Raw genomic sequence first — 14,432 nt, 5'->3', positions numbered from 1 at the left:
TTTACATTGTTCTATTTTTTTGTACTAGTGACTCTATTATAATGTAGTATCTGTTTATACATACTTTCTCAATCTATTGAATCACAAAGAGTCAATACTCTTAGCTCTTTTCGGGGGGTCCGAACCTGTAACCTTCCATTTAGGAGAAGAGAGTTAGAGGCTCTAGAGTTGCAACTACTTGACACATGTCCAATTTGTTATTTATGATCAAATTAATTTTTCTTTGTTTATTTAACTTGTTAATAAAATTTTAAAGTCATTTTAAATTTGACTTTTTTCGTGTTTATAATAAAAATTTTGATGTAATTTTTTAATATATAAATTATAGATTAGTATTAAATTTGATATTAAACAAAAATATTGTAAATAATTTGAGTGAAATCTTGTCATTTGAATATAGTTAAAAAATATGAGGTAAGAAACTGTATCATTCTTTGTTTAACTTAACCATTGCGTACAACATCAACACCATACCATTAAGAGCTTTGGGGGTCGTTCATCAAAATGGAGGATTTTATGAAACAGACCATTAAAGAGGTGGAAGAATAGAAAATGGAAAACTTATTTACTAAAATTATCTCTCTAATTGCCTAACTCTTTTCAATTTTCTAACTTTATGTATACTTTTGAAGAATTGGTGTTTGAGTTTATTCTCCGAATGGAGAAATGGGAGATAACACGCGTGAATAGTACTTGATGTGCGAGGTCTGCGGTTTGATTCCTGTTGTGCACATCTGACTTTTTCCATTTCATTTTCTCTTTGCTTTCTTTCGTAAGTTTCGTTCTTCTCTATTACCATTACCATTACTATTTTTATTTTTATTTTTTTCATTTTTCTTCATCCTTATGCACACATATTTTTTGTTGTTGTTGTTGTTGTAGAAATGCACAAATGATATATGTGATGATTGTATTTAATGAAATCAGAAAATTAGAGAAATGAAAAACTGGAGGAACATGGAATGAAAATTAGAAAACTAGAGAAATGGAAAATTGTAGAAATGGAGAAGGAAAACTGGAGAAATAGATAAATAGAAAACTGGAAATGAAAAAACAGAGAAATGATGTAAACGATACCTTAATTGTTGTTGGATTGTAAGTTGCCAAATAAGACGAAATTCGAAGTTAAGAAATAAGAAAATGAAAAACATTAATACAAAGCTATGTCATGGTCTCATGGATGAACCATTATATTATACTCCGTAAGTAATAAGTAATTTCACGAAGAGCATCAATATCAGTGAATAATAAGAGGTTATTGGAGCAGTGTTTGCTTTGGTGGTGGAGAGAGAGAAGAAATAGGTTGGCCTGCAAGGGAGGGTTATTGGAACAGTGCAAACCATTGCAAAATTAGGACCTGCTGTGCGCGTTTCGTGCATAGCAAATAGCTACACAGGCGCTTGCGTTGCACGCGCCCGCTGGCGCGACAGAGCTGTAATATATATATATATATATATATATATATATATATATATATTTATTTATTTATTTAAATCAATTTTGTTTTTTTTTTCTCTCCCCTCCCATATTATCTTTTCTAATCATACTTACAAAAACCCTTCAAAGATCACAAAAAAACTCCACCATTATGGATGATCTAAGATGGACACAATTAGTTGACATGACATCCCCTCTTCCTAAGATTGGCCGTTGCATTTTACTTTTTGAAAAAAGGTACAAATATGCCATTGAACTATTTGGAGTATAACAATTAAGTCATTGAACTCGAATAAGCTCTAAATTATTCATTGAACCCGAAAAAAAAGAGCAATTAACATTTGTAGTAGGTTAACAACACGTTTGCGCTGATTGAGATATCATGTATATATTTTATTATATTATTATCCTACTAAGCATTTGACCATCTTCCTGAATTGAGCAAGAGTCAAAATGAAATAGGAAAATCCTATTTCTTATTCGAATTCTAATCTCTCCTTTGAACAAGCTAGTTTTTTGGCTTGTTAACCTGCTAAGGGCATCCCCAATAGATACTTTTACAAGGATTTTGGAACAGTAAAAATGAAATGTTGAGTTTTTAACAAATGTGGGGGTTGGATTTTGAATGGTATTTTTCTCCTGCCATACATAGATTTTTGTGGGCCCTCAATTGGTGAGAAAAATAATAATGCAGCGCATCTTTGCGCGTCAGGCGCAATTATCGCGCCCAGTAGGCGCGTGATAGCACGCGCCTACTGGGCGCGTAAAACACAGCTTTTACAGTTTTTTATTTTTATTTTTTTGGGCAGATTTCATTTTTTTTTGCTTTTTCTTTTTCTTCTCTTTTTTTTTTCTCCATCATCTCTCTCCTAGTTAGCACCTAAAAGACCGCGAAAAATCCATTGTTATTGAGGATGCCCTAAAAATGTTAATTGCTCTTTTTTTTCCAATGTTCTTGGATGAATTTGGAGCTTATTCAAATTCGATGACTTAATTTCTATCTCCAAATAATTTAATGGTCTATTTGTAAATTTTCTCATTTTACTTTCATTGCTTCCATTTCAAGGGCGCAATTGCATAGGTGCGTAGAGTGGATGTGTGGGTAATCATAGCAAGGTAATTGTGGCCTAGTTATGCCCTGGGCAATTTATATCATGGTCTAAACGTGATTGCATTCAATTTGTGTTTAGGATGAAGTTCATGTCCAACAATATGGTGTAAATAGGAGTCTACAGACACAGAAATACGTTAGAAGTTTACAATTATACGTTTAGCATAACGAAGTGTTTACCTATTAAAAAATAATCTATCTTTACGCAAAATTACTATTCGAATGAATAGGAAATAAATTCTGCGTGTGTAGACTTATTGGTGTAAATAACGTAATTTTATATTAGTATTATGGGAAAATTGCACTTTTTCCCCCTGAGTTATATACCTATAGCATTTTTTCCCCCTAAGTTATTGAAGTGGCTGTTTTTCCCCCTGAAATATTAAATGGACATATTTACCCTTAAACTAAATATTTAATTTATTTTTTTCTCCAACAAATTATGACCATAATTTGGTTCAAACTAAACAAACACTATAGCAACCAAACCGGAATATTCCAATTACAATTTAGAATCGAAATTCGATATTTAGAGTTTATTAAAATCGTGAACCGGAACGGACGGTTCATGTTCCGAAAAAAAATAAAATACATTTATTGTTGAATTTAGACTATTTTAAAATAAAAAATAAAATTTTAAAATAAAGACGGTTCAAAACCGCGAATCAGATCCGGAACCGCCGGTTCACGGTTCAAGATTCAATTTTTTGATACATAATTTTAATAAATTGACATTTAAATATTGGGTTCTAGATCTGAATTATAACCGTAAACTATTAATTCGATTGCTTTAGTATCCGGTTCAATTCAAATCGAACCGTGGTCATCCCTACGTATACGCAATAATTTGTTGGAGTAGTAAAATAAATAAAATGTTTACTTTAAGGGTATAAATGTCAATTTAATATATCAGGGGGGAAAAAGCACCACTTTTAGAATAATTGAGGGGGCTAATGTGCTTACCTAAATAATTGAGGGGGAAAAAGTGCTATAAGTATATAACTCAGGGGTAAAAAGTGCCATTTTCCCTAGTATTATTGGTGTAAATCTATACTATTAATAAACAATTATTTCCTTATAAAATTACATACTCCCTAATAATTAATAAATAATTATTTCCTTTCTTACACAGAATTTACAAAGAATATTAGCAATTAATAGATATTAGTTACTTTCCATGTAAAAATTTCTTACCAATTAAACTTTATTAATTCTTTTACCAATAAATTAATTAATTAATATTAACAAAAATTTGAGCTGAAAAGTTGAAGAGAAGAATTTTACTTTTATTAATAGTATAGTATAGAAGTATAGATATAGATTCTAAGAAATTAGGGATACTATACTACTATTAAAATTAAAATATTTTATAAAACCAAATATACTATATTGTATCAAACAAATCTTATACGTCTATTAATTATATATATATATATATATATATATATATATATATATATATATATATATGTGTGTGTGTGTGTGTGTGTGTGTGTGTGTGTGTGTGTGTGTGTGTGTGTGTGTGAATAATAATAGAAATTCATAAATTTTTTAATTAATGGCCCAACCTAGTTGATTAAATGTTAAACTCAATAAAAATATAGGGACACAAAGACTTTATTTTTTTATTTTTTTATTTAAATATTCTATCTTATACGAATTGGAGTAGTGACGGAATAGCATTGTAGTTATAAATTGTATTACACTATTTTATAATATTACGCAAACTTTAATAATATATGACTGTTTTGGACAGGGAGTTAAAATGAAGGTCTAAATTATCTTAGTAGTGGTGGCGTTTAAAAATTAGAATACGTTATCAAGGGTGTAATAGTAATTATACATGGCATCCGTGAAACTCTAGCATCCCTCTTGCAATAGTAATAATAATCGTGGATGAAAATTGGTAATAAAATAATAGTCGTGGATGAAAATTGGTATTAAAGATGTTGATCAAAATTGTCATTTTGCTAATACTCATGGGACTAAAATTGATATTTACTATTTTTGTTAAATATAGAAAAAAGAATGAATAAAAATCACAACCTATATTCTTTTATTGAGTTAATACCTAAAATTGTCCTCAACTATAGTAGTTTTTCTCAATTTTGTCATAAATGACTTTAGTGACCTAATATAGTCCCAGACTTTTGTGTTTCGCTCAATTTAGTCATCTGTTCGTTATTCTGTCAAATTGATGTTAAATAAATGGACAATTCAATAATATCAATACTGACATCTCTTTACTTTCAACCTTCGAAGTGATAAATCCCTTTTTTTGTACGAATTACACCCAGAATTACTCTCAGGCCTACAAATCAAATTTTATATTCGCAGGTTTAGTAGTGATTCTGGGAGTAATTCGTAAAAAAAGAGAAATTTTGCACTTCACATGTCTATGAGTAAAGAGATGCCAATATTAAAATTACTGAATTGCCTATTTATTTATTTTCAACAAATGGATGGAATAACAAACGAGAGATTAAATTGAGAAAAACACAAAAGTCTGAGACTAAATTGAGTAAAAACACAAAACTCTGGAACTACATTAAGTCACCAAAGTCGTTTAGGACAAAATTAAAAAAAACCATTATAGTTAAGGACCATTTTAGCCAATCGTTATATCCTACACCACGGCGTACATAGCACTGTGCGCCGCACGCCTCCCAAAACGACGTCGTTTTGGGGTAGTGTTGGGAGGCGCGGTAGGAAGTTGCTGAGATTATGTGTATTTGTGCACAACGTTATGTGTATTTGTTCACAACGTTATGTGTATTGGTTCATACAGTTATGCGTATTTTTTATACAATTATGTACATTCTTTTTATACAATTATGTACATCCGAATCAGAAAATTTGTGTGTATTATGTTAAGAGTTGATGTGTATTATGTTAAAAGTTTATGTTTATTATGTATTATGTTAGATTATGTGTATTATCTTTTAAAAAGAGTATGTATATTTTGTTATATAATTATGTACATTCATGTATAACATTATGTGTATCTAGTATAACATTATGTACATTCTTGAACAGCGAGTTTTTTTTTTTAAAGAAAAAACTACTGCCATTCACTGGGGCGGGAAATTTCAAAAAAAAAAAAAATAAAACGACATCGTTTTGCATCTGGACGCATAGTGCAACGCGCACCGTGGTGTAGGATATAAATTGCCCATTTTAAGTATTAACTCTTCTTTTATTAGTCAATTAAAACATAACACATATAATACAAAGTAAAAAATAACCCAAATTACCTTAGTAGTGGTGGCGTTTAAAAATTAAAATACCTTACCAAGGGTGCAATAGTAATTATACATGGCATCCATCAAACCCTAGCATCCCTCTTGGCAACCTGTATAAATTTCTCAACACACACAGCTGCGTAACTACTGCTTGGAGAGATGACGACCCGATTCAAGAAGAACCGGAAGAAGCGCGGCCACGTGAGCGCCGGTCACGGCCGTATCGGCAAGCACCGGAAGCATCCCGGAGGCCGCGGTAACGCCGGAGGTATGCACCACCACCGCATACTCTTCGACAAGTACCATCCAGGATACTTCGGAAAGGTGGGTATGCGCTACTTCCACAAGCTGAGGAACAAGTTCTTCTGCCCTACCGTCAACATTGATAAGCTCTGGTCTCTGCTCCCGACGGAGGTCAAAGAGAAGGCCGCCAAGAGCAAGGACTCCGCCCCTGTGATTGACGTCACCCAGTTCGGATACTTCAAGGTTTTGGGTAAGGGTGTCTTGCCGACGGCTCAGCCCGTGGTCGTGAAGGCCAAGCTTATCTCGAAAATTGCAGAGAAGAAGATAAAAGAAGCCGGTGGTGCTGTCGTTCTCACGGCTTAGGTTTATTTACTTTTGTTTTAATCGAGTAGTTAATGGATTTTGATGAACTTAAAGTTTATTTTGAATTTCTTATTGAGACTATTATGCTTCAGTATATTTTGAGTTTTCTTTTATAGCAGACTTTTCTGTAACAATGTGGGTGATTTTCTCATTTGTTTATGGAGAAACAAATTGTCTTATATCTTCTTTAGTCCTTTTCTTGATAAAATTGATTCTCTGTTCTGTTTATGGATGGTTATGTAGTGAACCTCTCTGAACAGATTGACTCCAGGTTTTAGATTGTTTATCAGATCCCTGTGCTATTTTCTGTGGATTTCCTTTGTTTCTGTTAGATTATAGACACCCATACATGTTATTGCTGCCTACTTTTAAACATTGAGAGTATATGCATTGCTGGGTTAATGGATTGATTAGGGAAATTTTTACATTTCACCATTGTAGTATTTTTACTTTTTGCTGTGTTGTAGGTTCTTGGGTGACTTGGCTGGTGAGTGAATTTAATGACCATTTACTTAGTTACATGTTATCTTTGCAGTATGAACTATGAAGCTATAGGATGGCATGAATACAAATTGTGAATTCTGGATTGTGGCATGCATAGGCCATCTTGGAATTCTCTTGTATTAGCTATTCTTGAGTATCTATTTGGAATAATAGGTCTTGTGTCATATGAATTGGGTGGCAGGGTAGGCTATAAAGTCTTGAATTTGTGTTGTTCAAGTATCTAAATCTTGAATTTTTGGTGTTCCAAGTATCTAAATTTTGTATTTTTGGTTTTCAAGTATCTTGTTGCTTTCTTGCATAATTAGAACTGCAAGTTCTTTTGATCTATGCTTTCTCCTAGCATCTTGTGTCTCTATTTAGCATTTTTTCCAGGTTACTGAGAAAGCACATGAAAATTGCACTAATGACTTGTTTAGCATGTTTTGTGACAGTGATTTTATTTGTTTGAGAAGGCATGCCATTAACTTTGTTGCCCAGTATGCTAATTGATAGTTTATTGAGAGGAATGATTGAATGCTTTGGCTACATTTGGTTCATGTTCAAATGTAGTTATTATTATTTTTTTTTGTTTAATTTAATTTAATATATTAGCATTGTGACATCTTTATGCCAGTTCTAAGTTGTAAGAGTGAACCAGAATGAACTTTTAGGAGATGGCTTGTGGAATAATTTTTCATTATTTCTAGATTAATCAAAGTTAATGTGATTATTACACCTTAAAATTTTGGAGGAACTGTGAACTAGGCCATTGATAATAAGTTTTTGGAATTTAGCTATAAATTAAAAACATGTGCTTAAACTAGCAAAACTTGTAATTCCTGTAACTTTTCTTTCTTTACAACATATCCAGTAGTTCCTTTTATTCCAGCAGAACTAGCTTCACTTGAATATTGTGTAGAGGTTACTTGGTTTACAAGGAACCTTGCCAATCCCAAAGTCACTCAAGTGCGCAACAAAATTGTTGTCTAAGAGTATTGCTCGGTTTCAAATCACAATGTATCAGTCTATCAGAGGCGTTCCAAAGCCGTTTAGAGGCGTTCCAAAGCCGTGATGGAGATACTCGAGCCCACAAGCCACATCAATCGCAATGTTCAATCTTTGGAACATGCTTAGTCTTCTAGGAACATGATTTTCATCGACAACTTTGTTTTCGTGTCGATGTAACCATTTCTCCAAGCTACTATTTTCCATGTATTTGTAGACAATGGCCTTGAAATCATTGCCATGATAGTCGATGCTTGAACAAGAAGTTAAAACCTTCACTAGGTTCCGATGCCTGATTTGCCTCAATGCTGTGCACTCTGCTATAAAATTCTTTGAAGCTCCTTTAACCTGAAGCTTTAGGACCTTAACAGCAATAGCTGTCTCGGTTTCATCTGAAATGCCTTTCTAAACCGAGCTAAATTTTCCAGAACCAATCAAGTTTTCTTCTGAGAAGCCATTGGTTGCTTTGCGCAGAGCTCTATAAGGCATTCTAGGGATATTATCTGTCCCCGAAGTCTCTGGTGGCGAAGAGGGTTTCTTCCTTTGTCTGTAGATAAACAGAAAAGCTGCCAGAAATGTGCAAAAGAAAGCCCCAACAGAGATACAAATCACTAACTTGAGTATGGCTTTGTGGGACTTTCGGGTGCATTCTGGTTTTCGAAGATTCCTTTGGTTGGAACCTCACCCTCCAAATCATTTCACCAGAAAATGAATTGTTCACCAGGCTTAAAATTCTCAGTCTTGATAATCGACCTATCTCTTCAGGGATTTTCCCTGTAAAGCTGTTGTTTTTGAGGTCAAGAAGCCTGAGAAAACTGAGGTTGCCAATGGCGGGCGATAACTGACCATTCAGTTTGGTAGAGGGAAGATGAATTCCGACCACTCGTTGTCTGTGTTTTAGGCCGCAAACTATTCCTGCCCAACTGCAGAAATGCATGGAGCCATGGACTCATTCCACCCTGTGGTGATATGAAGGGGGTCTAGCTGTATTCCAGCTTTGAATGATAGTAGGGCTTGGTGATCAGTAGTGTTGCCAAGTTTTGAGAAAGATAAGGAACAAAACAGAGAGGTAAAGAGGATGGGCATGAAAACATGTTTGAAGAGTTGGTCGGAAAGAGTTGAACACCACATTGTATGTAATATGTATGGAATTCAGGCTTAGTAATTGTATGGATTAGTGAGGGAATTGAAAGGAAATATATATACTCATAATTGCATACTTTTATATTGGAAAAATGCAATTTTCACATTATAAAACCACCCTATTCCTTCACTATTTGTCTATTTCGTGTTGATTTTTTTTTTTTTTCTCTCGTTTAAATTCCAAGTGAATAAAGATTATATTGTCAAGGATTTGAACTCATATGTTTGGTTGATTGTCTAAAATCAACCAAACAGAAAAAATAGTTTTACGAAGATGTAATACTAATTAGGAATAAAGTATTTGTTATTTATAAAAAGAAAGTGTAATAGTTTTATAGAAAAATGTAATACTTTTAGGGTTGTTTTGTCATTTAATTTTCAGATTTTTTTTGTGTTTGATTGTTCAAAGAAAATAAGGTCAAAGGACTCCAAATCTTTATTCTTTCATTTTTACTCCTTGACATGACAAGCAATATTAAGTTATCTTCATCATGTAGATATTGAGAAAAATATCTATATAAAAAATTTGAATGAGAGAATAAACATTGGAGTAAAATTTGGGTGCCCAAGAAAAATGATAAATGACAAGTGATGATCACTTTCAATATGCAACACTTACAACATGTTTAGTTCACGGAATGAATTTTGAGGTAATAGGAATGCTATTCCATAAGGAATGGAATATGCAAGAAATAGAATAGGAATTGTATTATATTGTTTGGTTCGCGGAAGGAATAGACAATAGAAATTATATTACAGTGTTTGGTTGGTTTAAGGAATAGAAATGATATATGTTTTAAAAGACATAAATACCCTTATAAAAATATGTGGCGGTGGCGGCGGCGATGAGGGTGGTGGTAGCGGTGGCGGCGGTAGCTATGGTGGCGGTGGCGGTGGTGGTGTTGGTGGTGCTAGTGGCGACGTCGGTGGTGGTGGCGGTGGCGATGGTGGTGGTGGTAGCGGTGGCGGCGGTAGTGTTGGTGGTGCTAGTGGCGACGTCAGTGGCGGTGGTGATGGTGGTGGCGATGGTGTCATAGGGTGTGTCGACTATCACAGATCTATTTAAGCAACACTCTTAGCCCTTTGAGGGACTTTTCAACCAAAGACATCAAGGAAACGATCCAAGACACTTTTGGGGACTTCAACCACACTTTGGTAGACATCTTTATACATCGGGAAAGCTTGGACACAAGATTTCTTCATGGAATAAAAGAATTTTTCTATGTTCTTGAATTCTTCTATCATTTATTTGATTTCTTTAATTTTTTGCCTCAATGTTTAGATGCTAAACTTTTGTAGTACTTGAATTTATGATGAACCATAGGATGAGTCTTTGTTCTTAATTGTTTTCTTGTCTTAATATAATTGTTTATCCTTTGATTCAACTGTATGTGTTCTTTAATTAATAATTGCCGACTTATTAAATTCATGTTTGGTGCATATATTTTGTGATAAAAATATCTTTTGTTTGTGTAGATCCCACATGATTGAAAGGATCGAGTGATCGAATTGTAACGCTAGAGATAGGCCGGATGACAATAGTCCTTTGTGTTTGAGTCAAATTATTCAATAGAACTCACAATTCTTTAATGAAATCTTTGAGGTTTTAATTTAGACGTTCTAGGAGAATTCATAGTTTCAAGTACCCTTTATTCACTAGTTGATTTCCTCAATTTTGTTTTAGATTATCCTTACTTATCTTGGTTATTGATTAGTCTTTTAATTTATTTTAATTTAACTAGTATTCTCACCCGTGCGATGCACGGAATGGAATTGTTGTAATATATTAAGAATATTTAAATCGATATATAATTATTTAAGAGTTAATTTCACCAAAGGTCGTTTATTTTTCCTGACAATTCCAAATTTAATCCTAGACTATAGTTATTAATTTATTCTATGTTACAACTCTTACGTTAATATTCTTACTATTATTATTAACACTTAATTACTTTTAGATATTATTATTACCACTTATATTATTATTATTATTAGTTTCTTTTCAAGTACTGTTAGTATATAATGGTCGTGAGGCACAATAACGATATAATCATAATTAAATATTCTTGTATTGTATTCCGGAGTTAATGCCATTTTTGGTCCTAGACTTATTGAGGCATTGACACTTTTCATCCTCCATAATAAAAATTGTCACTTAGTAGACACTGTTATTGGTCGTTGGTCAGTTTTGATCCTCCGTCAATGAAGCCGTTTGTTGACCGTGAATTAGAAGGGCTTTTATGTCTTTTTATGTCTTATTCTTCTAATCTTGTTTAGACCAGCGCTGCTGTGACTCCTGTGAGGCGAGATGGCGAGGCTTGGCGGCTAAGTAGTAACCGTCGGTAGTGAGTAGCAGCGAGGTTCTTCTCAGGCGAGTTGTAGGTACGGCGGCGAGCATACGAGGCAGTAACTCCTTCCGGCGACGGACCAGTAAGGCAGATCTGGCGGTGCAGCAACAGATCCGGCGAGGTTGGGGCCTTCACCGGTGGTTTTTGGTTCCGGCGAAGCAGAGAGGGCAGCAGGTCGGCGAACCCTCCTATGGTAAATAGCATTTGTAGTTGTAGATGGCGTGATGTAGAATTTGCACCTGTAACCCTTCCATATTGACCACAAATATCCTTCCCATCTCTCTCTCTCTCTCTCTCTCTGACCACAACTACTTGGTGCACAACCTCAAAAACTCTGTTATTCTACCTGAAATTCATTGAAGTTTCAAGCTGAAAATGTGGAATCCGCCGCTCCCCAAAAATCGCATTGTCTGAGGTGTTGGAATGGCCGGTGTTGACTTCCTGGCTGCTGTAGCTTCATTCCCCAACCCGGATGATAAAATTCGGAGCACCAGCTTTGAGGTTCAAGGAGGTGGTAACACTGGCAATGCTTTGATAAAACCCGGATGATAAAATTCGTCTTGGTCTTAATCCAAGGATCATATCTAAGGTTGCTGATGACTCGCATGGCGAAAGAATACTTGATGAGCTTGAAAGGGATGGTGTTGATACATCTTTTATGGTGGTGTCCAAAGGAGGAAACTCACCATTCACATATGTCATTGTTGACAATAAAAAAAAAAAAAAAAAACTCGCACGTGCATTTTCACTCCAGGATATCCACCCATGATATCTGAGGGTCTACATACCCAAATCAAAATTGTCTTCAGCGCTTGGAGTAAATATTGTCTACTTAGATTGAAGGCTGCATGAGACTGCTTTGATTGTAGTGCAGGAGGCAAATAGTAGGGGCATACCTATTATAGTTTATGCAGAAAGGTTAAGGGAGGGGTTGGGTGATATTCCTGACTTTGCTAGTTATGTTGTATGCTCGACAAAATTTCCACAGGCATGGACTAACGCCCTTTCTATTCCAACTGCACTTGTTTCCATTATCTTGAGATTGATGTCAAATGTAAAATTCGTGATTGTTAGTTGGGTGAAGATAGTTTCTTAATGTTAGAAAGGACTGAAGCGGATAACCTCAGTTTGAAGAAATAGATGTAGCAGTGACCAATGGATGGAGAAATACAAGGATTAGAACATGAAAAGACAGAAATACCGTGAGTCAAAATAATAATATAACAATAATTAAATATTGTTCAATTCTATATTCTTCTAGGATTTCTATTACCATCATTAATTATTTCCAAATTTACCATAATTAAATAATTTGACCAATTATAAAGAAAGATTATTAAATAATGCACGGGACAATTGTTTAATTAAAAAATTTTAAAATTCATTAATAAAACATAAGGTTCTCATAGTTTTTTCTTAGAAACTCTTTAATAAAGTATTTTTTTTAGAAATTGGTGGGCCAAACCGCCTACGGCAGTTTGCGGTGGATAGATCTCGAAAAAATACACGATTTCAAAAAAACATTTGTACAAAATGGACAACGGAGAAAAAAGTTATGCCTTGCCGAACTTTTGTTTTTATATATAGTATAGATTGTATTACACTATTTTATAATATTAGAATAGAATTTTAACGCAGAATTATTGTACGAATGGGAAAGTAGAATTCAATATATTTTATTAGGAAAAGAGATTTTTTAGGAATTGGGCGGAAAGTTAAAATTTCAGGATGTTGTTTTTATATATAGTATAGATTGTATCACACTATTTTATAATATTAGAATAGAATTTTAACGCAGAATTATTGTACGAATGGGAAAGTAGAAATCAATATATTTTATTAGGAAAGAGATATTTTTTAGGAATTGGACGGGAAGTTAAAATTTCAGGATTTTATTTTTATTATATATAGTATAGATATAGATTGTATGACACTATTTTATAATATTAGAGTAGAATTTTAACGCAGAATTATTGTACGAATGGGAAAGTAGAAATCAATATATTTTATTAGGAAGAGAGATTTTTTAGGAATTGGGCGGGAAGTTAAAATTTCAGGATTTTGTTTTTATATATAGTATAGATTGTATCACACTATTTTATAATATTAGAATAGAATTTTAACGCAGAATTATTGTACGAATTGGGAAAGTAGAATTTAATATATTTTATTAGGAAGAGAGATTTTTTAGGAATTGGGCGGGAAGTTAAAATTTCAGAATTTTGTTTTTATATATAGTATAGATTAGTTAATTGATTCATCAACACATTTTATGACTTGATCATGGTTAGTACTAGTACGCATTTTCGTTGTTGGATACAAAACTCTTACTCACTTTTCTATATAAAAAAAAGGATATAGGTGCACATGCCTAGTTGGATTTGTATAGTTATAAATCAGTTATCAATTCCTAACAAAGTGTAGAATTGCAAAATTCTTATCGAGATCCCTAATAATTGTAATTTCATGATGGGAGGGAATTGTAATAATTCTGTAGAATTGCAATTTCTTTCAACCAAATCATGGAATTGCAATTCCGTAGAGTTTGGTAAGAATGGACACCCTAGTCTTTTGTTTTTATCGCATAAAATTAATTATATTACTATACTTTTAGTTAAATTTTATACCCTAACTACACTTTTGAAAATGTTTTAAAAATCTATTCACCCCTTTAAACATTTTACTCGTTCATGATCATTAAGTATTACGGAGTACATTTTTACTCATACTACTTTTGAAAGAACAAGTAAGCAAAGTAATCCAATGAGAATAAAATGTTATACTTGTGATGACTTAGCTTATAGAAAAATATATTAGGAACATTTTTACTTAAAAAAAATTACATATTTAAGATCCCTCTTACCTAAAACAATTTAATCTCACATAAATTTTTGTAAAATAAAAAGTAGCTTGGACTAATAATGTTTGGAATTGTAAAATATTTTATTAATCTCAATCCAACTCTGATCTTCCCAGATCGAAAGAATACAAATTTTGACAAATTAAATCTAGCACAATAATTATAATAATTGAAGTATATATATAAAGAATTCTCAC

General features: G+C 33.2%; 1 protein-coding gene across 1 annotated transcript; it reads left to right on the top strand.

Annotated features, from left to right (window-relative positions):
* Positions 1-5,913: 5,913 nt before the first annotated feature.
* Positions 5,914-6,573, top strand: LOC109180074 (60S ribosomal protein L27a-3-like). Its single transcript, XM_019329574.1, has one exon. The coding sequence runs from the start codon at positions 5,950-5,952 to the stop codon at positions 6,394-6,396; it is 447 nt and encodes a 148-aa protein (XP_019185119.1). The 5' UTR covers positions 5,914-5,949; the 3' UTR covers positions 6,397-6,573.
* Positions 6,574-14,432: the final 7,859 nt, after the last annotated feature.

This window comes from Ipomoea nil, unplaced genomic scaffold, assembly GCF_001879475.1.
Source record: "Ipomoea nil cultivar Tokyo-kokei standard unplaced genomic scaffold, Asagao_1.1 scaffold0987, whole genome shotgun sequence".
Classification (NCBI taxonomy): Eukaryota; Viridiplantae; Streptophyta; class Magnoliopsida; order Solanales; family Convolvulaceae; genus Ipomoea; species Ipomoea nil.
The sequence above is the reverse complement of the archived record's forward strand: the minus strand, read 5'-3'. Positions and strand labels throughout refer to the sequence as shown.